Raw genomic sequence first — 26,166 nt, 5'->3', positions numbered from 1 at the left:
AGGGTGGCTTGGGGATTTAGTTATTAAAATTAGTTAATTGTATAAATTAAGGAATTATGTATTATTAGTGTGTTAAATAACCAAAAAAAGGGGTCATTAGTAAAAAAAACTAACGGAGTGATGACGGAAGTTTGGCTAGGGGCATTCTGGGAAAGAAAAGCGTAAATATAGGGGTACCATATGTAGAAAGTTAAAAGGAGGGGTACCATGTGTAATCTGCCAAAGTTCGAGGGTACCATGGGAAAAAACCGATAATATTATTAGTGTAGTAATACAATTATTATTAGAATCATTTTAAGGGTCACTGGTATATTAATCTAATTTATTAATATATTAGTTTTAAGGGAAGGTCTTGGGTGCATTTTTAAGGAGTATCTCTACACTTGAGGTTGGAGGATCATCCATATTTTAAGTTCAAGAACAAATAAGGAAGGTGTCCTTGTTTGTGCCTTAAATTTCGAACCAATAACAATGTAAGAACCATTGTTTTCTTCTTTTATCTCTACTTTAGTTATGCATGCACTAGATCTTAAGAACTCATATTAAAATGTTAATTCGTTCACCATTATAAAAGTCTAATAATAGGTATATGAACCTAACAATTGGTATCAGAGCATAGGATATTGCATGCATAATCGATTTATAGTTTTTTCGAGTTATTAGTAACTTAATTAAAACTAAAAAATTGTGATTTATTAGATAGATTCACGAAATCATATTGCATGTTATATATTCTGGTCCTAAAATATATTTAGGTCATTTTGATGATTTATGGTATTTTATTGTTCATTTTAATGATTTTTAGTTATTTTATTACATTTTAATGACTAAAATGATATTTAAAATGCTAAAAATAGTTAGACATAGTTTCCGACCTTGAAATTTTTATATGACCTCACATGCATATTTTAATTATTGTATGTAAATTGTCGTATAAATTTGATTTATTTTGCATGATTTATGATTTTTATGAGATAAAAATGGATTAAAAGGAGGTAAAATGGTTAAAAATAGTTAAACTTCGAAACAGACCATAAAATTTTAATATGTTGTCACATGCATATTTTACTCACTGTGTGTAAAATTTAAGATGAACTTGATTCATTTTGCATGATTTATGAATTTTTAGTGTAAAAATGACATAAATAGTGACTATTTTAGCATAAATAGCTAAAACAAATTACATGGTATGAGAAAATTATTTTAGGTTGAATTTATATCCCACTTATCAGATCTAAAGTTGTAAAATTGATTAAATTAATTTTTGTATACTTTAGATGTTTTATTTGATAAAACCGATAAACCGCAACTACATTTTCTCGAAATAAATTCGAAAATTTTAACCATTATTTTTGAAATTATGAGTATCATGGATATATTCCAGAATGTTCAAAAATTTAAAATTCAAAATTTAAAATTATTGTAATTTAATTTGGATTTAATTCATAAAAGGTTATGATTTTAGGGTCAAAATGAGCATAAATATTATATCAAGTTGAATTATCGTCAAAAATTGAGTGATGACTAATTTTTAAGCCCTAAGAGAGTTAGGATAATTAACTTGGACTAAAATTAGATTTTAGTATTACTTTACGATTTTAATAAGTTAAAAATCGTGAATTTCCATAAAACCGGGTTATATGATCGATATAAGTTAAATAGGGCGATTTGACACATAATTTGGCATGTTAGATACATATTATAATGCTGCATATTTCATTGTTGAATGCCATATTTTATTTATGTAATTTTGAATTATGTAATTTATCTTAGTATGGCCTTAGTTTTTAAATCGATATTACCCGTAATGTAAGGGGATAGTGATTCAGTTGTAATTTAATGTGATCTCGTATCACTTTTATTTTTACTAGTTTTTCATATTACAAATGTATAATAGGAATAGTTATGTATTATATTATTATTTGTAATCCCGGAGTTCCTTCAAGACGGTGCCATTCAGAAAGGCGTTCCGACGAAGACGGTGTTCTTGGGAGGCGTGCCACTTGAAGATTTAAGGGACCAAAGGAATTGGTTTTCGATTTTTAGTAGATTATTTGATTTTCTATTTTAGGAAGGCCATACTAGGAATTTTATTATTATTTGCTTTGCATTTCTTTTAATATGTTGCATGCATTGCCAAATCGCCATAACAACACATGCATATCATATCGAGTCTTCGACCGTGTCAATTATAATTATCGATAATTCGACTTTTAGCTCACTTAAAATTGATAGATAATAAATTGACAAGACCTTTACTTTTAAAAAGATTGAGACTTAACCTTACCAAATAGTAGGAGCTCATGAATCTCAATTTCATAAGGGCTACAATACGATTTTTCGGGGTGCTTCAATTGACGTTGGGTAAGTGGGGTAATAAATAGTTATTACACTTCGAAAATTTGGTTGATCTCAACGAAAGTATTTGCGACCGTAGCCGCAATAGGTTCGGGCTAGAGATAAACTTAACGTAAATTCATCGACCGAGAGTTCTAATTGTAGAATCGGTTAAGAGGGTTAACCGACCAAGTTATATTAGTAAAGGTGTTGAGGGCCCGTTGGCTCACATCCAGGTTAATATGAATTTTGGGTCTCGGAATCATTTATCATAGTTGGGTAAAGGTTACTATGTAAATGCTAAGACTTGTTTAAAATATTACAAGTTTTATTAAAACGATAAATGTTAATAATTCCTTCATTTTATATTTTGTAAGTCAATTTGATTAGTTTGCAATGTCAACTCCAATTTCATCCGCATCAACTAGCGCAAACGCTCCACCACTCCCCAATGCTTCTTGGCTCCGATCCTTTATGGATCGATGTAGACTTGAAAAGAATGGTTCTAACTTCGCCGATTGGGACGCGCAACTCCATTTGGCCGCGGAAGGTGACGACAAGCTTCGTTACCTTACCGATGCCGCTCCCACTACACCTACTACTGGGTCAACCTCCGCCGTAAGGGAAGCCTGTGAGGCCTACCTAAAAGAGTCGGCCGCAATCAAGAACGTCTTGATTTTCTCTATGGAATGCGATCTCCAAAGGAGTGCTATCAAGATGAGCACGGCCCATGAGATCTACACCAAGCTTGTGACCATGTTTTCTCAAGCTCCAAGGATCATCCACTATGAGGCGACCTCCGCATTTTTCGAGATCAACATCAAAGAGGGCCAAAAGGTAAGCCTTCATGTGCTTAAGTTGATTGAGCTTGTTGAGACTCTTAAGATCCAAGGGGTTGACATTCCCGAACAACTCGTTATAGACCGAGTTCTACATTCCTTGAACAAAGTCAAAGCATATGTACAGTTTAGGGTAAACTACAATATGCAAAATATGAAGACTTCTCTCCATGAATTGCATAAATTGCTTGTGCAAGCCGAGAGAGATATCGGTCTAAATGTTAGCTCAACCAAGGATGTGTTCGCAATTAACAATAAGAGCAAAGGGAAGTTTAAGAGGAGTGCTATCAAGGGGAAGAAACCCACTCCCTACAAGGGAAAAGGAAAAGCGATTGAGAAAAGCTCTTCTAAAAAGGGTGCTACTTCCAAGGACAAATGCCATTATTGTACTGGTATAGGACATTGGAAGAGGAATTGCCCGAAGTATCTTGGTGATATCAAAGCTGGAAAGATTGTTCCAATAGGTAAATATATTTCTCCCTATCATTTATGTTTTGATTTCAATCTCAACTTTGGTATTTGGATAAAAATTGTGATTCTTACCCTTTTTAATTTGTTTTTCAGGGCATCCGAGCAAAGACAAAGGCAAAGACAAGCAAGCCTAAGGAGGCTCTTCGAGGGAAGCTAGAGTAGAAGACCTATGGAAGCTCGCCCTTTATTTTGATAGTCTTCCTTTTATTGTTGTATTTTGAATTTGTTGTTTTAGAACTCTTTTAATTTCCTAGTTGGACATGGAAATTAGTTTATTTCCTTTGATTTTCAAGGACAAGTAGTTGTATTTGAATTTTGGCGACTTGGTTTTCAACCCAAGTCACTCGGTTTATGGAAATATTTCGTTCTAAAACTTGTTATTATACACCTTTTATATCAAAACATAAATTATGTTGACTTAAATTAATCATAAAAGAATTACAACGATTAGATCATTGTAATTAGTTCATAAGCCATGAGTTAGATTCTCACTTATGCCTTTATGAATTAATATCACATCTTATTTGATATAAGATAGGATGATTGTAAAGTCAAATTAGAGTCATTTGAACTCAAAATGGGGAATTTAATAAACCAATTGGCTTGACCACTTATAACTATAACTTGTGATCACTTATAAGACTCCATACAAGTTATGGGAGGACTTAAGACCCTAAAATTGTATCAGACATGGATATGAGTCCAATCCTTTACCTTATAAGGATTAATCTATTTTGAAGATTAATTACAATGTCTTTACGGAAGGGTCATCAATTAAGGTGATCATATGCGATATTTCTTCCTTCACAATAAAAGTCTGAAATTGTTTGTTGCTTATAAGGCTATCTTTCGAGAAAAATAGATGTATTTTTCAAAAGATAGAGTGGGAGAAAATTAGCAACAAACATACGACTGGTTAGGAACTAGTGAGGAGACAAAAAAAAAAGCACTCTTAAGTGAAACTCATGTCATGTGAGGAGACCAAAAGAAAGCTTTATTAGGTAAATCTTCAGACTAGTGAGGAGACCAAAAGAAATTGTTCTTCATATAATAAGATTATGAAGTGGTTGTATCAAGTAATTTCAATTCTATTTTACATAAGAGCCGTATGAACCAAAGTGAAATATGTGCAAAAGGATAAATTTGTTTAGAGTTGCATAGACAGACATAAAAGATGTCTACAAAGCTAAGTTAACATGTAACTATGCTAAGATCCATAATATCATTGCTACACCTCATAGTGTGTATGATCAAGTTAGATGTTAAAACCAATTTCTAAATAGGTATTTAGAAAGGGGTGTGTGTGCGACATAAGCACAAGGTTTTAATTAACACTTAAGATAGCAATGATCTTTTCAATCATGTGATAAGAAAATGGTTTTACTCGAGTTGTCGAGAAACCATGTGTATGCATGGATTTGAGTGGGAGTCAAAATTGCCATGTTTAGACATAAATTCAGTGGGAGAAATTGTCTTCCATATTGATGTCATATTACTCATTGAGGGTGACATGCTAACACTTCCATCGACAAAGGAGTGTTTTGGTTTTCAATTCTCAATGAAAGAAGACATTATGCATTCTAAAACTTCCAAATCTATTATGACATAGGGAATTTTAGATTGACACTTAGATAAGTATCTTATATTGATGAGATTCTTTACCTAGTTAATATCAACAAGGTTGAGTAGGTTATTCATTTTTGATGAAAGTGGAATTACTATGATAGAGTCTTAGTCATTCACTGAACCTAATAAGTTGTTGATTACATGAAATCAATTTCTAATGTTTTCGCCATTAGAACGATCATGTATGCCATTATATGCACATGTCGTGATGAATCATATGTTTGGAGCATGATAAGTCAATAACAAGTTAATTCGAATGAAAGTCATTTGAAAGCCTTAAAGAACATCCATTAAGATTCTTGGGGAGAATTAAGGATTCGTTCTTATGTTTGGATGATATACTAAGTTGTGTGTTGAAGGGTTGCACAAACTCTAGTTTCCAAACCTAAACTTTTGGCTTAGCTTACCCTTTTTCCCAAACCTCATAACACCTCGCATAGGTGATACTTTTAAAAGAACCTTGTCACCTACCATAAACTCAATGTCCTTGCGGTGCAAGTCGGCGTAGCTCTTCTGACGATCTTGAGCTGCTCTCATCTTTTGCCGAATCAACTGGATTTGCTCAACCATATCTTGAACCAGCTGTGGCCCTAAAACCACCGTCTCAGAACTATCATCCCAACAAACTGGATTTCGGCATTTCCGGCCATACAAAGCTTCAAAAGGTGCCATCCCAATGCTTGTATGATAACTGTTATTGTATGAAAACTCGATCAGATCAAGCCTGTCTTCCCAACTGCCCCCAAAGTCCATAACATATGCCCTCAGCATGTCTTCAAAGGTCTTGATGGTCCGCTCTGTCTGACCGTCGGTTGCCGGATGAAAGGCTGTACTCATCTTTAAAGTCGTACCCATCAACTCTTGCAGCTCTTGCCAAAACTTGGATATGAACCTTGCATCACGATCAGAAACGATATCCTTAGGTATACCATGTAGCCGAACCACATGCCTCCTGTAACCCATTGCCAGCTGCATCTTAGACCAAGTATCCTTCATGGGAACGAAATGGGCTGACTTGGTTAACCTATCAACAATCACCCAAATCATGTTGTTACCTTGTTGTGACCTAGGTAACCCCACAATGAAGTCCATGGAGATCGACTCCCACTTCCACTCTGGTACATCCAACGACTGGATCTTACCTTGTGGTCTCCTTTGTTCACCCTTGACCTTTTGACAGGTCAAACATCTGGCTACAAACTCAGCTACATCTCTCTTCATGTTTGGCCACCAAAAAGTCTTCTTAAGGTCTCTATAAAGCTTGTCACCACCTGGGTGAACTGAATAGGGAGTGCAATGAGCCTCCGTCAAGATCACTCTCCGCAACTCTGCATCCTCAGAAACACACCATCTCCCATCAAAACGAACACTCCCATCTAGATGGATAGAAAACCTGGAAGCCGTTCCACTCTCTACTTTTGACTTCCACTCCTGAATCTTAGGATCAAGCTCTTGTTTACTTTTGATGTTCTCATACAACTCTGGCTCGACCGTTAAATCCCCGATGGTGTCCCCCTCTCGAATCATAAAGATCCCCAAACTAGACATCTCATCCCTCAACTTCAGCAAGGACATAGCTGTACATAGCGAATGAACGCTCTTCCTACTCAATGCATCGGCAACAACATTAGCCTTACCCTCGTGATAGATGATCTCCAAATTATAATCTCCAATCAGCTCCATTCACCGTCTCTGTCGCATATTAAGCTCCTTCTGAGTGTAGATATACTTTAGACTCTTATAATCAGAGAACACCTTAAAAGTTGCCCCATAAAGGTAGTGTCTCCATATCTTAAGAGGGAACACAACTGCACCCAGCTCCAGATCCTGAGTAGGGTAATTCTCCTCATATTGCTTCAGCTGTCTCGAAGCATAGGCTATGACTTTCCCTCCCTGCATCAAAACACAACCAAGACCATTCTTTGAAGCGTCGGTATATACCTCAAAGTTCTCACAACCCTCTGGCAAGGCTAGGATAGGAGCTGTGGTCAAGCGTTCCTTTAGGGTCTGAAACGCCGTCTCACAACTCTCATCCCAAACAAATCTGACTTCCTTTCTCATCAAGGATGTCATAGGCCGCGCTATGGTAGAGAAATCTTTCACAAATCTTCTGTAGTAGACGGCAAGGCCTAAGAAACTTCGAATCTCAGCAACATTCTTCGGCGATTCCCACTTGGTAACGGCCTCAATCTTACTAGGATCCACGGCTACCCCCTTCTTAGATATTACATGGCCCAGAAAAGCCACTTCCTCTAACCAGAACTCACACTTGGATAGCTTGGCATAAAGCTGATTATCCCTTAAGGTCTGCAGAACTATCCTCAAGTGCTCCGCATGCTCTTCCTTAGTCTTAGAATAGACTAAGATATCGTCGATGAAAACAACCACAAACCTATCCAAAAACGGTGCGAAGATCCGATTCATCAAATCCATAAAAGGCTGTGGGCGCATTGGTCAACCCAAAAGGCATCACTACATACTCATAATGACCATATCGAGATCGGAACGCATTTGTCTTAGGAATATCCTCATCTGCTATCCTCACCGGTGATACCCCGACCTCGGATCAATCTTGGAGAACACACTGCTCCAAAGATGGTGATCAAATAAGTCATCAATCCTCAGCAACGGATACTTGTTCTTCACTGTGACACGATTGAGCTCTCTGTAATCAATGCACAATCACATACTTCCATCTTTCTTCTTTACAAAAAGAACTGGAGCTCCCCACGGTGACACACTAGGCCTGATGTAATCCTTGCCTAGCAACTCATGTATCTGCTTTTTCAACTCTGCCAACTCCTTAGGTGCCATACGGTAAGGTGCGTTAGATATAGGACCCGTTCCCGGCTTAAGCTCCACGCTGAAATCAACATCCCTCTTGGGAGGCAACTCGGTATTTCCTCAGGAAAAACATCTTCAAACTCTCTCACCACAGATATCTCAGAAGTTGTCGGTGGCTCTACTCGGTGATCTCTCACATGACAAAGAATCAAGGGACACTTCTTCCTCAAACATGACTTTAAAGTCATCACAGCTATGAACCTACACTTAGGCTTTACCACAAACCCTCTATAGGACACTCTAACACCCTTGGGACCCTTTAAGGACACCCTCTTTTGCCGACAATCTATCCTGGCATCATACTTACCCAGCCAATCCATCCCGACAATCACTTCGAACCCATCCATAGGAAACTCTAACAGGTCTACTGGTAAATCTACCCCTCCAACTACCATAGACACTCCCTTATACAGCTTGAGACACGACACAGACTCCCCTGAAGGTATGAATACATCATCTTTAACAACCTCAAACTTTCCCAAACCCATAGACACGATGACATGACTCTTGGACACAAAAGAATGTGTAGCCCTAATCAAACAAAACAAAGGACAAGACATTATGAACAAGAAAGGTACCGGTAACTACATGAGCATCATCTTGTGCTTCCTGCTTGTCCATCATGAAGAGCTTTCCACCTGTTTTTTTAAATCCTCCACCCCCGAATCGAAGCATTGGAGGTACTCGGCTTGGCTGCCGAATCCTGAGTGACGCTATTGTTCTTGCGCTGATAAGATCCACCACCACCGCGGTTGTAACCGCCCTGGTTGCCCTGTCCACCTCTGTTGCCCCATGAACCTCCCGGTCGGTTACTAGCAAAACTACGAGTCGGCCCCGAGAAAAATTCCCGACCGAGCTCGAACCATTGCGGGCTTGTAGCTCGTGCATTCCCGTCTTTTGTGGCCTATCCCACCACGGTTGAAGCAAGTAAGGTTGGTGTTGTCACTCACGCTCGACCCCATTCTTTCCCCAACCACGAGATCCTCCCGAGAAACCAACTCCACCAGAAAAAGCCTTAGCATGGTTGAAATTCCCTTTCTTGTTGGTTGGTCGATCGTTGTTTCCGCCATCGGCCTTCCTCTTTTCTCGCAGCCCAGTCCTCTCATCGATCTCTCTTGAGAGATCTACCATTCTCTCGGCTTAACCCGCTCTCAAGTACACTTCCTTGAGGTCGTGCAACCCCGGCCGGCATACGACTCACGATCTTAGCAGATAAACCCCTCTCAAAACGGAGAGCCAAACCTCTCTGTCCTAGCCGCATATCTTCAACATAACGAGATAGCTCCAAAACCGATGATAGTAATCGTGGATCGTCATCTCCTCGGTCATGGTGAAGGAATCAAAGTCGGATCTCATCTTGTGTCGGATATGCTCCGGCACAAATGCTCTCTCATAGCACTCTTCAACCCCGGACCAAGGAATAGCTCCTTCCGCCTGGTAGTAAGCTCTAGCATCTTCCTTGACATTTTGCCACCAAACTGCAGCTTCACCTCTTAGGTAGTACACTACCTGCTCAACAATCATGTCCTCGGGGCACTTAACCATTTCCATGAGAGCTTCAATCTCACGGTGCCACTTCTCGAGTAGCTTTGGTTCACCTACCCCGTCATATGGGAGGGTGGAAACGAGCAATGTTGATGCTAAGGCGTGTTGCATCCATCGACTTCTCGTTCCCTTTTCCCACATTTTTGAGAGCTTCAAGGAGAGCCTCTTGTTGCTCAATCATGCGAGCAACCTCATCAAGAGTCATCTCTGAAGCTTAGATCTGCGCGGGAGTTCTTTTGGGCGGCATCTTTGAACTCGACAAGAAACACGGAAACGTAAACACAAAAGCCTACCACTCAAAACGTAGTAACCTCCGCCAAAAAGAACACTCGGCGAGAGTATACAAACATACTCGGTCGAGTAACGACTACTCGGTCGAGTATCCTAGATACTCGGTCGAGTATTTCGACTCCGACGAACTTCAAAACTCAAAACAACACTCGGTCGAGTAAAACAACACTCGGCCGAGTAGCCACTACTCGGTCGAGTATACCTCTTACTCGGTCGAGTTGTCACAAACATGAGCTACGCTACTCACCGTAAGTCAATACTCGGTCGAGCTCTTGGTTACTCGGCCGAGTGCTCCCTACTCCGAGTAAATTACCTGCCCTTCTACTGAGTTACAAAATAGACGGGTATACAGTATAAAGTTCCCCTATCATGCTCACTATTCCCCGCAGCAAACGCATAATATTACGAGTTTAAATGCCATGTTATAATCACATCAGCATGCAATTCATATATCAAAAACTTTAATGCCTCATTAGAATCATATCAGCATTCAATTCATATATATGCTAAATCCAACATGACCAACATTCACAACCCGTCACATCCACCATTCCTCCCATCACAACATTTAGGAACTTCAACACACATACTTTCAACTATCAACTTTTACCAACATGCATCATCACATACATGCACATACAAAACCTAGCTCTCATCACACTTCCCATGTTACCGGCTCGAGTTAGTGAGGGCCAATTTGCGACTCCGGGACGTCTCCCGAGTCTTTGCGGTAGCTCCAAACAACTCTCCCCGGGTTCATTTTACTTAGACTCCCTAGGTTCATTATATTCATTTGTTTAGGTGCCGGAATCTTCGGCTCTGATACCACTTTGTAACACCCCCTCATACCAAGGTGCCTTACCAGGACCACCCTACCATGAAAGTGTGTTACCATCTCGGTTGCCCGAGGTTAGTACATATCAAAAGGCGTCCGAACTGAGCACATTTATTAAAGTACTGTAAAAATGTAAAGTTTACATCAACCAAACTCAAATACTGTTTTAACAAAATACAACTTCAAAATCTGATAATAAAAGAAATCCAACTAAGACTCAGACGGTGATGCTATGACTCGTGATGGCACTTCTCCCAAGACAGTCCCCAAGCTCACACTAGCAATACCTGTCAAGCTTGCTCACCATTCCCGAATGGATCACCGCAGATTCCACAAACAACACGGGGTCAGTATTACACAAACAATTAAGACAAACCAACGGGGAAATCAACTGATCATCGCCAATCCCCAATCCTCCATTCACACACAGTAACCGACTACACACTGAAGTGTGTAGCCCTGCCAGATTACCCATCGCAACAGATAATCCTCGCCGCCAGTGGGTGACCGCAGCCGATTCCACCTAGTCCAGCTCCTCAACGAGCGACAATAATCCCTGTCCCTTAATGTGCACATCCCCTCCCGTGGCGGGTTCCACGGAGGGCGAACTAAGGTGTGAAGCCACTCCCGCAAGTGACTCCACCACAATCACAATCACAATACAACACAGCCATCTCAACACCCTTACACCAACATCGTTACAACAATCTCCATACTCCGATGATCAACAGATAGCAATAATCATAACAACATGTCTTACAATAATAAAAGAAACCGAGTAGGAAACCCTACCTTAGCAACCAACAGTAGTATGCAACACGGACAATAAAAAAGGCTCCTCTACGAAGTCTTCTCCTATACAATAATCATGTAACACAATTACACATTGCACAATTCCCAAAATCCCATTTCCATATATGTATAGTAACCCCAAAGAGTACAAATAATCATAAAGATAGGACTTACCAACAGTGCAACGAGAACTTATACGCAAGAGTCACGAAGATCACCCACACGACGATGCTACGGAATGATTAAGGGAAAGATTAGGGAATGATTAGGGTGTAATTAGGGTAACGTAGAAACTGATGAAGTTGAAATGATGTTTTGAAAACTGACGCGGGATATAAAATAAATCTTAAACATTCCCTAATCAAACCGTCAAAATAACACTCGCCAGACCGAATACTCGGTCGAGTAAAGTTATACTCGGCCGAGTATCCGCTACTCGGTCGAGTATTCACTATACTCGGCCGAGTATTCATCGGCAGAACCAAAACAATTCACAACAACAGCACTACTCGGCCGAGTAGGCTCTACTCGGTCGAGTAGTCGCCAAAGAAAATCCGTAGTGTTACACTTACCGAGGGCCCTTTTCTTCCTTTGGCTCCTCCCTTTCATCGTACATCGAACGGGGTCTAAAACAGCACGGTCTTCAGATGGTTGGGTGTTATTGTCCGCGTCCGTAGCAATGCTTTGAAGTAGAGCGGTCACTTCAGCGTTGGCTGTACCATAGAAGTTCTCGACAATTGCCCTAGCCTCTTTAACGTCCTGGCTCTTTGTTATCAGATTGTTGACATTTGTAAACATTGACCGTCGCCAATTGACGGCCTCATTTGCAGCGCTTCGGCGCATGTCTGCCGGGAGTAAACGGTTCCACACCTCAGTCTTCGCGAACTTCGTCCACCGCCTTCGAATATATGCAAACGGGATTTCCTGGACAGAGTGCATGTGGAGGACCCTAATAATGTGACTGCATAGAACACCCATCACTTGATACTTCCTACAAGTGCAGTCAGTTAGGTGGTTCCCGCAATCATAGGTCACGTGATGGGATGATCCCTCATTGCCGCCAGTGTGGACCCTGTACAATAGGGTAGAGTCCTCGGATTGAACAATAGATGCACGGGTACCCATGGCAAGACCAAACTCTTTTTCGAAAACACGAAACAGATGTAGAGTGTAAATCTGTGACGCGTGTTGCAATAGGTCCACAAGGGGGAACACGGAGGTCGGGGTCGCTCTAATACAGTTGAATTCTTTGAGCTCTTCCTCTTCTCTCTATCTCCGGACAGTTGTTTCGTATATACCAAAGAACTCGGTAACTGAAGTGGTTTTTGAAGCTTGAAAACCCATTGCATGGTTTGTGCTCTCGCTCCTTTGTGACGATAGAATATCCGCTGAAAAGTACATGTTATTGAACGCAGTGCACCATTTGGTTCGTAGGCTGTATAGTCGGTTGAACCATGGGTGGTTATCGAGGCCATACTCTGTCGTCATAGTTCGCCAAGTCGCTTCAAATTCAGTTTCACTAAAGCAACCATTGAGGCATTGGTTGAACATATTCTGGAATGGCCTATCATGCTTTAAAGTTCCAAAGTGAGAGATGGCATTTTGTTGGATATGCCATTGACATAGCCTGTGTCTACTTTGTGGGTACACCTGTTCAACATAAAAAATAGTGTTACCATCTCGAGTGTAGATGTTTATATCTGTGGAATTGATATTAGTGTAAACATTAGTCCTAAATATGGTCACCTGTCTAAACTTTGTGTCAACATTTAATTGGTAATACATGTCATGACATATTGGGATTATGTGGACATGTCAAATATCTATTAAACTCAGTTGACATGGTGATATAATACTGACCAAATTGTGACCACATTTATCGTAATTGTTGAAATTAGAATTATTACTGAGTACTGACATAACATAGCATCAATGGTCACATATTAAAGGATTGTTGGATAAGGTGCGAAAATTAATAATTGAAACAGAAATTACCGATTCAAGAGCGTTTGTCATTGCTTTGTCTTGGTTGGTGAAGATGGAGACAGGACGGAGATCATCACCCATAGCTTCATTAAACACGTTGAACAACCATTGAAATGATTCTTCTTTCTCGTCCGATAGAAAAGCACAACCAAACATCACATTGGACCAGTGGTTGTTTATACCGACAAAGGCGCCGCATATAAGATTGTACCTATTGGTGCGGTACGTTGTGTCAAAGATAAGTACATCATGATACAATCGATAATCCTCCCTCATCATTGAGTCACACCAGAATAGGTGACATAGCCTCCCTTCTTCATTGAATTGCACACGGAAGAAGAAACCAGGGTCTTCCGCTTGTCTTTTCGTTAAAAGATTAACAAGTGTAGCTGCGTCACCGCCCTCAATCGCTTTACTCTTCAGCCTGTGAACAAAGTTTATGTGATCCCTCTTTGTGTGTCCCACAAATGCTTCACCTCCCGCTGCAACAGTCGCCACCTTGTATTGTACAGATGGGCGGACTAACGCTTCTGTCAGAGCCCTAATAGTCTCTGCCTCTGCATCACTTATTCGCCTTTCAGATCGGTGATGTTGCTGCCATTGCGTGGGGGTCAATGCATGGTTGTGATCTGTGATATGTTGCAATACTTCCCACTGCCCATCTTCGTTTAACTGCGATCTTAGGCCAGCTCTGCATTCGCACCGCGTGATTGCGGCATTCCTAGATTGGTTAAGAGCAATTTGAGGTAAACCATTCCCATGTTTTCCTTCACATGAGCATACAAAGTATCTCTCGATTTCAAGTGTGCCAGGCCCGTTTGCTCTACGAGAAGTGGCTTTCCTAATGCTGAAACTAACAGCCTGTGAGTGTTTCCGATACATCTCGTAGATCTCTTCCCATTTATCTGCTGTCCTCCCAGATAGTGACTTGGAAAAGTCAGTACCTAATGAAATTGACGCGGTTACATTAGATAAATAAGTATGGCCACTGATCAAATACAAAAGAACAAGTGCATTTAAATGAATTTAGATAGTGAAGTCCAAAGGGCGACATTTGCCCAAAAAATATAAACAGAAATTAACTATATTAAAATGAGATAGTCAGTTCAAAATGAGATAGTCAAATTGACAGGGTGACATTTGCCCAAAAGGTATAGACATCAGTACAATGCTAAACAACAAGTGCCAACTGAGATAGTCTAATTGACAGGGTGACATTTGCCCATAAGGTATAGACATCAATACAATACTAAACAACAATTTCAAACTGAGATAGTCAAATTGACAGGGTGACATTTGCCCAAAAGGTATCGACATCAATACAGTACTTTGACAACTGAGATAGTCTAATTGACAGGGTGACATTTGCCCAAAAGGTATAGACATCATTACAAAGATTAAACAACAATTGCAAAAACTCGATGTGTAGTCTAGTTGGGGGTGACATTTGCCAAGAAAATATAAACATCGATACAATACTAAACAACAATTGCAAGTTCCAATATCTGTCTTACTATAGTTGACAGGGTAACATTTGAACTAAAAGTATAGACCTTTCTGAATACCAACATGTGCATTTATATGAACTGCCATAATCTAGTTAAGTGGATCACATCATAAGAAAAAGTATAGACATGAATAAAATACAACACAACAACTACATTTTACATTATATGTCTTATTCTAGTTGACAGTTGACATTTGCCACAAACCTGAACACCTTTGTGAAATAAATGTGAACATTCTGTTGTAATTTAAAAAAATGAGTCCTAATTATACATACCTTTACTATTATCCGTCAACCCTCCTTGAGTTATGACATAATCATCATCTTCGTCCACCATAGTAACGTCAATTAAGGCTCCATTTTCGTCAGCCATTATTTTGATCGGAATTTTTTTGAGATATTAAGAATGTAAATTTTAACAATTGATTTGATCGAAATTTTTTTGAGATATTTAGAATGTAAATTTCGACAATTGACTTGAAGACGCATATATAATTTAGAACACAAGAAAGATTTTAATGGTATTTGTTTTTTTGGAGTTTTTTAAGAATGTTGAACATTTTTGTCATTTGAATGGGGAGGCTCACAATTTGGCAGTGAAGAAGAAGACGCAGGAGAAGGAAGAAGGAGAGTAGTATTAATGAGAGAGATGGCATTTATGACAAAAATTTGGCATTAAAGGCAAATACGACTTATTGCAAATAATTGACAATAAGTGTCATGGCAAGTACACACACGTACAGCATGCAATAAATGACGAACAGTGAGTTGTCCGTCTCATGTCTCCCGACCCGCGATTAATCTAGTATGTAATTGACCCGTCGCAAGTTTACGACGGGTATCTCCGTCACAAGGGAGAATTTGTGCACTTTATAAACCCCATCCCCTCCCACTGCCTCTTTAACTAAACATTAAAAAAAATCAAAACATCTTATCTCTTCTCTGATTTCTTGATTGATCAAGATCAGAACAGCAATTTCGTACATCAATAAACAAAAAAAAAATCAAAACATTGACTCTTTTTCTTGAATTTTTTCGATTCAACAAAGTCACTAAATCGTACGATGAATCAAGATGAAGAAGAGCAATTAAATCGATCAAACAAGTAGAGAATCTATACTATTAGCGAGATTATCGAAAATAGGTGGAGGAAGAGGATGACGAGGATCATCATGACGAGTCGAATTAGCAAACATGAGATTATGATCAATGGCGTCTTCATCATCATGGTCGAGATCTGTTGTAGTGAGAATTTATACATGAACATCCTTCTAAAGAGGTGAAGAATGTGGCGACGGCACTTGCACCTACGTAATTGGCTACTTTTTAGAGTTTTCCTGTTGTTGGATTGAATGAAAACAATCGGTGAGTCACTATCGTGGCTGGTAAGGGTGCTGCTGCTGCGCGTTGGAGGTCAGCTCGAATGACGGTGGTGGTGCTCTGAGGAGGAGCAACGGCGAGCAGACATGGTGTGTGTTGTTTGCTTGTAGTGTTGCGAAAGCAGGCCCAAAAATCAGCCTATTTGTTTAGCGAATAAATACGGCCTGCCATGAAAATTCATTAGAGAATTATAGCTTAGTTTATTCTTTACTGATTACATGTACTTCAAAGCCTACTTTTCAGTTTTCACCCGTGTTCAATATTGATATGCCTCATTTTCCCACTTGTGGCCTTTTGACTTCTTTTTTTATGGGAGATGTAAACTTCTTAATTTTCATCTGACTTGCACACAATTTTTTTGGCTCTCTTTGTTTTCTACGCATTTTAAACTATCAAGGTCATTGTGTTTTGCTTATCAGTACTTTTTTTAGTTAATGATTTACTCAATACCTTTTGAGTTTTTATATACGGAGTATATTAAATTGATTACTGATCAGCTTAAAGGTCATTGCTTTTATAATTATAGATCACTTGCTGACAGTAGTGTTTTGTGTCGGTCTAAGAGGGTGATTTTATCACCTTCATGAATATGGGTCTTTAAGTGTGCTTATCCTAGTATTTGATAACCGGTTATGATGTGGTAACTTGTCCATTCTACCTCGGTTTTGCAATAGATTTTGATGCACGAAACCCGAGGGTTGAGGAGAACCTTTCCATGGTCAAGACATGGCACAAGCGACTCACATGTGGCCTAATATCCAGCTGGGAAAATTGAGGAATGAAGATTAGAAGAATTGAGATCAAGTGAAGAGGTCAAGAATCTTGGAATTTAGAATTCCAAATTGCGGGCCAAGGCGCAGGCTGCGCAAATGAGGTGCGCAGCTGCGCCCGATTGCGCAGGCAAGAGTATTTTTAGCGTAGCCTGCGCAGCTCTGTTTTACGGGGCTTTCTAATCTTCATTTGGGCTTCTTAAGTGGTTTGAATCTTGTAACATTTAAGAATACTTTTCCATTCAAAGTTGTAATCTTTCTTCATTTTGTGGGTTGTAACAAGATTATAGAAGGCTAAATCCTTCTTTACTTGGTGTAATTCATCCAAAGTTCTCAACTTTAGTATTGTAAGACTCTTTTAATCTCTCTTATTTATCTATTGTTCTTTCCTTGTGATTATTTTCTTATGTTGAATGAGTTTATGTTTGGGTTGGCCATTCATGCTTGATATTTGTTCAACTATTGCAAATTCTAGAGAAATGGTTTAATCTATCTAGAATTGTTTGGAGCAAGCTTGTTGTATGTTGATTTGGTTTAAAGGATTCATGCAATAAGTAGGAAATTTCATGTCTTTTCTCATTTGTATGGTTTAATCTTGTGAGAATTGATCCTAACTTCTTATCTTGGCACAATTTTTAATGCTCATGCATAATTTTCATTCATGGTTTAATGAATTGTTGGTTAAATTTGAAGAATATACATGAATGGTTTAATTTGTGTATGTTAACATCTTGATTAGATATTATTGGGTAGATAGTAAGAAGAGAGTTACAAAAGAATCAAGCTTTACCTTTGTTGGTTACATAAGGAGAGAATTGCACCAAGTCTTTCTCATATTATTGTTGTTTGCATATCAAGTGTTTGTTGGTTTGATTCTTATGAAAGTTTGCATCTTTAGTTTTGTTATGCTTGTTTCCAATCAAATGCCTTTCTCCAATTATGTCACCACTTGTTTACCATTGTTCATAACCATTGTTTGTTGATAAACTTAGTTAGTAAGTCTTAATTGTGGTTAGAGTCTTAATTAGTTAATAGAATCCTAATTAGTTTCCACATAGTTTACAATTCAAGTTTTAGTCTTAATCCCTTCTCTTGGGTTCGACCCTTACTTCCCTTTACTACTATTCTTAATTGCATAGTGTAGAGTCAAGTTTGGTTTATAAATATCTAATTTGATAGATTAATTCTAGCATTTAACGACCTAGTCTTTATTTTCTATCAAATTTTGGCGCCGTTGCCGGTGAAGGGCAACATAGCTAAAAGCTTGAGTTGTGATATACATGTTTAGTTGCTTTTATCTTCTTTTTGTTGTTAGAGGTAAGTGGAAGTTCTAATTTGTTTTGTATAGTGTCAAAGTTTATGAGTAGTTCCCCATAAGGTGGTGAGTTCACTCCCGTTGAAGAAGACGCATTTGGAGCATATTCTTGGTTATTCACCAACCCTTGGTATCAACGACCTCCAAGGGGAGGACAAGTTGAAGAAGAAGACTTCGAACCACTTTCCGTAGACCCCATTGAAGTAGAATACCCTCCAATGGCGAATGATACTAGAACTATTAGGGAGCTCCGGGCAAGGAATTATGACACTCAACCTCTTTGCATAGCCTACCCACCCATGGGAGCTAATGTAAATTTTGAATTAAAAGGCTACTTCATCCACAGCATTCCAAAGTTCCATGGACATGCGGGAGATGACCCAAATCGCCATCTTTCCGAATTTCATATGATGTGTGAAGGGGCCATTCCCAATGGTGTCACAGAGGATCAATTTAAGTTGAGAGCCTTCCCATTTTCACTACAAGACTCGGCAAAAGATTGGTTGTTTTACCTTCAACCGGGTACAATCCGTACTTGGAAGGACATGAAAGCGGCTTTTCTTGAGAAATACTACCCCGACTCAAGACATAACCATGCAAAGAAAGCCCTCACTTCTCCGGAGCAAGACCCAAGTGAGAGCCTATATGAGTATTGGGAGAGATTCAAGAAATTGGTTGCTCAATGTCCCTACCATGGTCTTAGTGGTGATGACCTTTTGGTCAACTTTTGTGATGGTCTTACCCAACAATATCAAATCATGGTAAATTCCGCTACGGGTGGTTGGATTGACAACTACTCCGTGGCGGAGGCAAATGAGATAATAGAAAGGTTGGCCGCTAGCACAAGGAACTATGGAAGAACCCGGGGATCCAAGACTATTAACTCCATTGAGACACCTTTCTCTTCCAACAACAAACTTGAGAAAACCGTGGATGAGCTTACAAGAATGGTATCTCAACTAGTGGGAAACAATCAAGGAGGAGCACAAGGGTCTAACTTGGAGTGCAACTATTATCAAGGTCCACACCCAATGGAAACTTATCCCATCATGGAAAAACAAGGGATAAGCAAGAAAAATGTGAGTGCCATGTGTAGATACCCAGTATCTGCTGAGACTCCAACAAACACCCGATGATTATCGGACTATAACATGTTTTGGAATCGCGGCGTTTGATCGACAGTTTGTGTACAACTTTACGTCGGAAAACTTAAAACGATTTCGAAAATAAAACATTTCAAAATTTTTCAAAAGTACCTGGAGTGTTTAATGCACGACAACGGGGTCGCAATGACACTAACTAGAGTCAAAACCGACACCAGACCAAAAACCGACTCAAAAATTCAAATCCCGACTCCAACAACGAGTCAAACCGAGTCAACCACCAAAAACAAAACATTCAAAGCCTTCTATACTAAGATTTTCCGGATTCATGAATGGTCAAGTACCAAACATGTGACTACAAATCCTAGGATAGAACAAATCATGATTGCACTTGTGTGAAAGCGACAATACAACTCAAAGACCCGCGACGTGGCTCGCGCCTCTTTGAGCAGCCCAGGTGGCCACGTCGCTCAAAACTCACACAACCACTCATTTTCCTATAAATACCCCTCAAATGCCCCCATTTAAGAACTTACGCGAGTGTCCGCTCCCTCTTTTCACCCTTAAAATTCTCGACTCGACTTCTTAAGTCATAATTTGACGCGTATTTACGACCTACCGATCGTAAATACAAGCCTTACACATTGTTTGGTACCGTCATCGTGCATTAAATCACTTGACCGACCACTTCGACCACTACACCGTCACTAATCTTAATAAAACACTCTTTTTATTTACCAAAACGGTTTTAAACCGAGTTTTTTTCGACCAAACAAGTTGTTACACTTACGTTGGTTTCTCGCCATAACCAAACATGTAAGTATGAGGGTGTAAAAATTCTTTCTTTATCATGTCTTCATTTGTTGTATGACTATAACATGCTAAAACATACATAACACGATCCAAAACATGGGATAAACGAGCCAAAACTGAGTTTTAGCCTGAGGCAGAAGCCCCTTATTGTGCACATAGGCTCGCGCCTCAATGGGGTTCCCAGGTCAGAACTCAACCGTGTTTGTTCTCGTCTTTCCCCTTTAATCCATTTTCATATTTGTAATCGGTTTTTACCATTTCAAATATTTTCAAACCTTTTTATTTTATTTTTTTTTAACCATAAAGCATTTTTCACCCTTGGTTCCTCATACCATGACGGTTAAATCCGTGTTTCGGTGATAATATTTGGTTAATGACATTTAAAAGGTATTTAAAGCCTTTTATTTTATTTCTTTACATTTTGGGAGGTATTTTAAAGCCTTTCATCATTTTTTTTTATATTTTCAAAACAAGCATATTAGTCACCAACACATAGTCATCCTTGGTTCCACATACCATGCCGAATTTTAACCCGGATACGATGATGAGTATCGACTAATTATATTCAAATGAACTTAAAACAATTAGTTTATAATTATTTTCAAAACTATTCATGTCAAGTCGAACCCGACACCGAATATCATCAAAATAATGATGATAATTCGAGTCTCGTTCCTCAAATCAACAAATGCGGTCTAAACGACCCTTTCAAACCAAATCGGGTCAAATACCCATTTTTCAATACGTTTTATAAACGTTTTCCAAATGGTCAGAACACGGCATATAACCGTTGGTTGACCCGCGCCTAAAACATGCCCCTTCTTTCTTATTTCCAAATCCAGGGGAGGCCCCCTTACACTGCCGGCATGCTCGCGCGTCATATGGCCGCCTGGCACAGGGCCTGTTCCCTTTCCAGCATTAGTTTAGGACGATCCCGACTCCGGTTAGCCCGGATATAGGACGGATCAGATGACTTTTTGCTCATTCAAAAAATCATATTTGCAAAATGCTTTATTAAGACAAATGGATCACGTTATGCACCATAAACCTAATACGGTAAATGGATGTTTAATTTCCGTCTTGCATGCAAATCAACCATTAATCCAACTCGACATCTTATACTTGATATTTGGATTAAATCAACCGACTTAGAAAGCTCTCACATGCTAGGTTTAAATTATTGGATGCGCATTCATGCATTTAAACCGTTTTATCAACTTTTGCATTCAACCAACCAAGATCGATCAGTAGAGGTCGCTACCGCGGGCGGGATTGGGTGCATGATTAAAGGGCTTACCAATACGTACCTTCACCTTTTATTCAGAAACTTTGGATAGTGGACGGCCTTATCCAAGGCGTACGAGAGTCATTCTAGTAGGATGCTAAAGAGGGTCGATTTCTTATCTTTAGTACCTATGTCAAACACTGCTTTGTGCTTCGTTTGACCGAAGTATAAAGTGGATTCGAACGGGTTCCAAGCATCCCACAAATGCTTGGTGGCGACTCCGAACATCTCTAATTGTTTCGAGACCCTTACCGAGACGAAACCGACCGATCTAAAACGATCCGGTCAAAAGCATTTTTACGCCACCGAGCGTGGCTTTCAAAAGACCGTTGTATGTCCACAGATCGGCTGGGCTTGCAGGTGGGCCATGTCCACACCATGATCCATGGTCAATATAACTCTAGGAACTCCAATGGGGGGAGGGTATTACAAGTATGACCCGAGCGGCAATACTTACAACATTGGGTCAAGGGACAACCCCAACCTTTCTTGGGGAGGGGATACCTCAAGAAGCTTTCAAAATGGCCAATTCAATCACTTGAGGAACTTCAACTCACAAGGTCAAAACACAAATTATCAAAGAAACAACAATTTTCAACAAACGAAAGGAGGATCCTTCCAATTTTGTAACCAAGGTAACCACAAAAATTTTCAAGGAGGAGGCTCCTCCTCCCAAGGAGAAGAAGACTTATCCACTAAAGATATGTTTAAGATGCTTATGAAAGGGCAAACCGAGACAATCAAGAGGTTTGACAAGATGGATGCGAATAAAGTCTTAAGTGATGCAAGGGTGAAGAACCTTGAGATACAACTTGGCCAACTTGCACAAGAAATGGCCAAGAACAATCAAAGGAACTCCAACTCAATTCCATCTACAACATTCCCCCCCAAGGAAAATATGAGTGCAATGACATTGAGGAATGGGAGAACTTTGGAATCCCCTCCAAAGAAGAAGAGAAAGGCAAAGTCACATGAGAGGGTCATTAACATTGAAGACCAAATTGAAGAAGAGCTTGTGGTTGAACAAGAGAAAGGAACACCCTCAAAGGCTGATGGGGAAGAAGAGATGACTCCTTTGAGCAAGGACAAAGGAAAGAAAGAAAGCACCAACACCAAAGATCAAATTGGGGAGATCGAAAGAGATTATGTTGAACCGGAGGTACCATTTCCTAGTGCCCTCACAAATCCCAAGAAGTTTGATAAAGACTCTGATCTTTAGGAAACTTTTAGGAAATGTGAGGTCAACATCCCTCTTTTTACTATCATTAAATCCGTCCCTAGGTATGCAAAGTTTCTCAAGGAACTTTGCACCCCTAAACGGAAGCCAAGGAAAGGAATTGAAAGGGTTACGGTTAGTAGGCATGTCTCGGCAATTTTCAAATGAAATCTTCCCAAAAAGTGTGATGATTCGGGCATGCTAACTATACCGTGCTCAATTGGAGGCAATGTTTTTGCTAGTGCTATGCTAGACTCGGGGTCTCTATCAATGTTATGCCTTACTCCGTTTATGTGACCTTAAAGTTGCCTCCCTTGTCTAAGACCAATATTGTGATCCAATTAGCGGACCGTTCTACGATTCACCCCAAAGGCCTGGTAGAAGATGTGCTAGTAGAGGTTGACAAGTTCATGTTTCCGGCCGATTTTTATGTTTTAGACATGGAACCGGACTCTAAGGCTACACCCCTTTTGTTAGAGAGGCCTTTCATGAGAACCTCTAAAACAAAGCTTGACATGTATGATGGAAATTTGACCATGAAATTTGAAGGGAAAATCTTGAAGTATAATGTGTATGAGACAATGAAAAAAACCGATGATTTGAGCTTTTGCTACTTTCTTGATGTAATTGAACCATTGGCAAATCGAGTCTACCAATTGAGTCATAGGGACCCACTTGAAGTGGCCCTTACTAACAATGTCGAGAAGGAAGGTTTGCGGTTTTTGTTGTCTCTGATGTGCAGGAAAGTATAGAAGAATTGGAGAAGGAAGAACCATTAGAAGAATTTAAGGAGGAAGAAGAAATGAAAGAAATTGAGGAGAAATTGCCGAGCCAGAGCGCAGCCTGCGCAACCATAGGACGCAGCCTGCGCAGCTCACCAGCGCAGCCTGCGCAGTTTCCAGCCCCATAAAATCTTGTTTTTCATCTTCTCCTTATGACTACCAAGCCAAATTCCTTCCCCTAAAGGCCTCCCTTGAAAGACCACTCCCCTCCGTTATAAAATCACCCACACCCAATCTAAAACCACTTCCCGGCCACTTGAAGTAATTTTTTCTCGGGAAAAACAACACCCTACCCCTCATAATCTCAAACCAACTTGAGGGTGACCAAGAGAAGAGATTGGTGGATGTATTGCAAAAATACAAGGAAGCTTTTGGGTGGAGCATTGCGGATCTTAAGGGGATAAGCCCAAGCGTATGCATGCACAAGATCCGGTTTGAGGGAGAAGCAAAGCCGGTTAGGCAACCCCAAAGGAGATTGAACCCACCAATGATGGAAGTAGTGAAAGAAGAGATCATCAAATTACTCCAAATGGGAATCATCTATCCCATTAGCGATTCTCAATGGGTAAGTCCCACTCAATGTGTACCGAAAAAGGGTGGGGTGACGGTTGATACCTGTCGATGTGAGTATCAAAAATAAAATTTATAAACCTATTTACTACTAACAGAAGTTAGCGGTAAGCAAGGTCGATCCGCAGGGAGGTAGGGAGATCATAATTGCTTTTAATTTTAGTCTAAGGGTAACAGTTTGAGGGGGGTGTTGATATGAATTAAGCCTAAAAATAACATAAACTAAATAAGCAATAAAAGTAATGAAAGATGCAAACAATGATAAAAGAAATGCTAAGACGGTCGGTTCACTATAGCTGCGATGGCACAAAATCCTAGAAAAGTCCGAAATACAGTCGTGTAGGATGGGTAAAACGTGTCCTCTCGGTCCAAGTTAACTAGTAGCTCCTTTCGGCCTATGCTACCAGTCCCTAGGTCTCACAAACACTAGCTCTCGCCCCGATTAGTGATTCCTAAAGCCTAAATTACATTATCTCTCGATCTCAGCAATTTAGTCGTCTTAATTCATTAATTAATGCCCTTCCCTATCTCTCGATCTACGGGTCGGTCAAAACTAAGCATCTAACAAGTCTCCTCTCGGTCTCATTGTTAAATATTTCACTTAACGAATCAAACGGTGCTAATCAGACACGAAGTCGGTCGATCGACCAGCTACCCCAGTCGATCGACCGAGCCCTAATTCGGGGTCACCTATTCTATTGCCATCTATGCTATAGATCCCCTACATCTTAGCATGGGGGGTTTAGCTAGACATATTGGAATTAATAATGATAACGAAACTAAAGATGCAAATAACAGAATTCATAATTAAATTAAATAAACAGTAAAACCGCATAAAGGAAGGAATTAGGGCTTAGGGATTCTATCTAATCAATTCTAATCTATAAAGAAAGAACAAAATTCAGAGCAAGAATTACCAGAAATAAAGAAAGCAGGAAGAACAAACCCGGATGCAAAGAAGAACTTTATTGAAATACTTAAGAAAACCGTAAACTAAGTATGATAAATCTGAATCCCTAATACAAACTAATGAATGAATCTTAAGCAGCATGAAGAGTTACGTTATATAGAAAATATCACGTAACTCCTTCTCCAAACCTAATTACAAATGGGCTTAGATTAAAATCCTTTAATTCTCGTTCTTTTAAATTTCACGTCAGAGTCGTGATGTGGTCGATCGACCACTGAGACCAGTCGATCGACCAAGGGTGCTGTACAGTATGCATTCTGATGAATTCTGCAGCGCGCACCGATCTTAAAATAGCTGCCATTTCTTCGTTATTTGGTCAAATCAGGTGTTCTATGCGGCGTTAGAAAGCTAAGAGGATAAGCTTTCACCTCCAAGTCGAATCACTCGATTATCAGATTTAGAACTCGAGATATAGCCATCGGAATAAGGCTGCAATGTCGAGAAGCACTTCTTCACTTGTTTAAGCTTTGCAACTTGTACGCAACCATGCTTTTGCTATCTTTTAGGCCTTGAAATGCACACCAAGTTCATCTCTCGAGTCACTACTTCATGTCAGTTCCTATGATAAATACTCGGGGACGGATTCGGCTAATTTCCGCTGGATTCTTCATATTTCTACAATATTACACAAAAACACGAAAGTAGACGGAAATAGGGAAAATAGTAGCATAAACTACATATTTGAGCTCTGAAATGCGTGTAAAATAAGGTGTAAAACATCATATTTAGGACACGCATCAAACTTCCCCAAACCAAACCCTTGCTTGTCCCCAAGCACGAACTAGACTCGATCTTAAAACCTAATTGGAACGATTTCAATCTCAGAGCGAAATGCAACTATAAAGGCTAAACCAGTTTAATGCTACAAATCAACAATCAATTAGAAATA

At 39.7% G+C, this 26,166-nt stretch overlaps 2 protein-coding genes and 1 long non-coding RNA gene across 3 annotated transcripts; 2 read left to right on the top strand and 1 right to left on the bottom strand.

The window, feature by feature from the left end:
* Positions 1-3,402: 3,402 nt before the first annotated feature.
* Positions 3,403-15,446, bottom strand: LOC141620034 (protein FAR1-RELATED SEQUENCE 5-like). The gene is made up of 5 exons (XM_074437011.1): positions 15,350-15,446; positions 13,576-14,510; positions 12,879-13,230; positions 12,153-12,719; positions 3,403-3,485 (listed from the first exon to the last, which is right to left on the bottom strand). Exons 1-5 carry the CDS (start codon positions 15,444-15,446, stop codon positions 3,403-3,405), a joined length of 2,034 nt encoding a protein of 677 aa, XP_074293112.1.
* Positions 15,447-15,733: 287 nt separating this feature from the next.
* On the top strand, positions 15,734-17,622 carry LOC141623947 (uncharacterized). Its single transcript, XR_012533742.1, has 2 exons — positions 15,734-16,542; positions 17,128-17,622. It is a non-coding gene; the product is annotated as an uncharacterized LOC141623947 (long non-coding RNA).
* A 1,134-nt stretch (positions 17,623-18,756) lies between these two features.
* On the top strand, positions 18,757-23,865 carry LOC141620033 (uncharacterized). Its single transcript, XM_074437010.1, has 4 exons — positions 18,757-19,558; positions 22,465-22,898; positions 23,198-23,578; positions 23,698-23,865. The coding sequence occupies exons 1-4, from the start codon at positions 18,757-18,759 to the stop codon at positions 23,863-23,865; spliced, it is 1,785 nt and encodes a 594-aa protein (XP_074293111.1).
* The last annotated feature ends 2,301 nt before the right edge of the window (positions 23,866-26,166 follow it).

The sequence above is a fragment of the Silene latifolia genome, chromosome X (assembly GCF_048544455.1).
Source record: "Silene latifolia isolate original U9 population chromosome X, ASM4854445v1, whole genome shotgun sequence".
Taxonomy (NCBI): domain Eukaryota; kingdom Viridiplantae; phylum Streptophyta; class Magnoliopsida; order Caryophyllales; family Caryophyllaceae; genus Silene; species Silene latifolia.
Note: the sequence above shows the minus strand (reverse complement) of the source record. Positions and strands in the feature narration are given on the sequence as shown.

Excerpts from the sequence above, each read along its gene's own strand:
- LOC141620034 (XM_074437011.1), bottom strand. The coding sequence starts at position 15,446 with ATGGCTGACGAAAATGGAGCCTTAATTGACGTTACTATGGTGGACGAA. Across the intron at positions 12,720-12,878 it reads TTCAGTTACCGAGTTCTTTG|AGTTTGGTCTTGCCATGGGT; the intron begins GTATATACGAAA and ends TTTTCGAAAAAG. Across the intron at positions 3,486-12,152 it reads AAGGAAGAAAAGGGCCCTCG|GGAGTGGGTTTCTTCCCCTT; the intron begins GTAAGTGTAACA and ends TTTCCCTTGTAG.
- LOC141620033 (XM_074437010.1), top strand. The coding sequence starts at position 18,757 with ATGGCGAATGATACTAGAACTATTAGGGAGCTCCGGGCAAGGAATTAT. Across the intron at positions 22,899-23,197 it reads GAGATTATGTTGAACCGGAG|TGCTATGCTAGACTCGGGGT; the intron begins GTACCATTTCCT and ends TGTTTTTGCTAG. Across the intron at positions 23,579-23,697 it reads GCTTTTGCTACTTTCTTGAT|GAAAGTATAGAAGAATTGGA; the intron begins GTAATTGAACCA and ends TCTGATGTGCAG.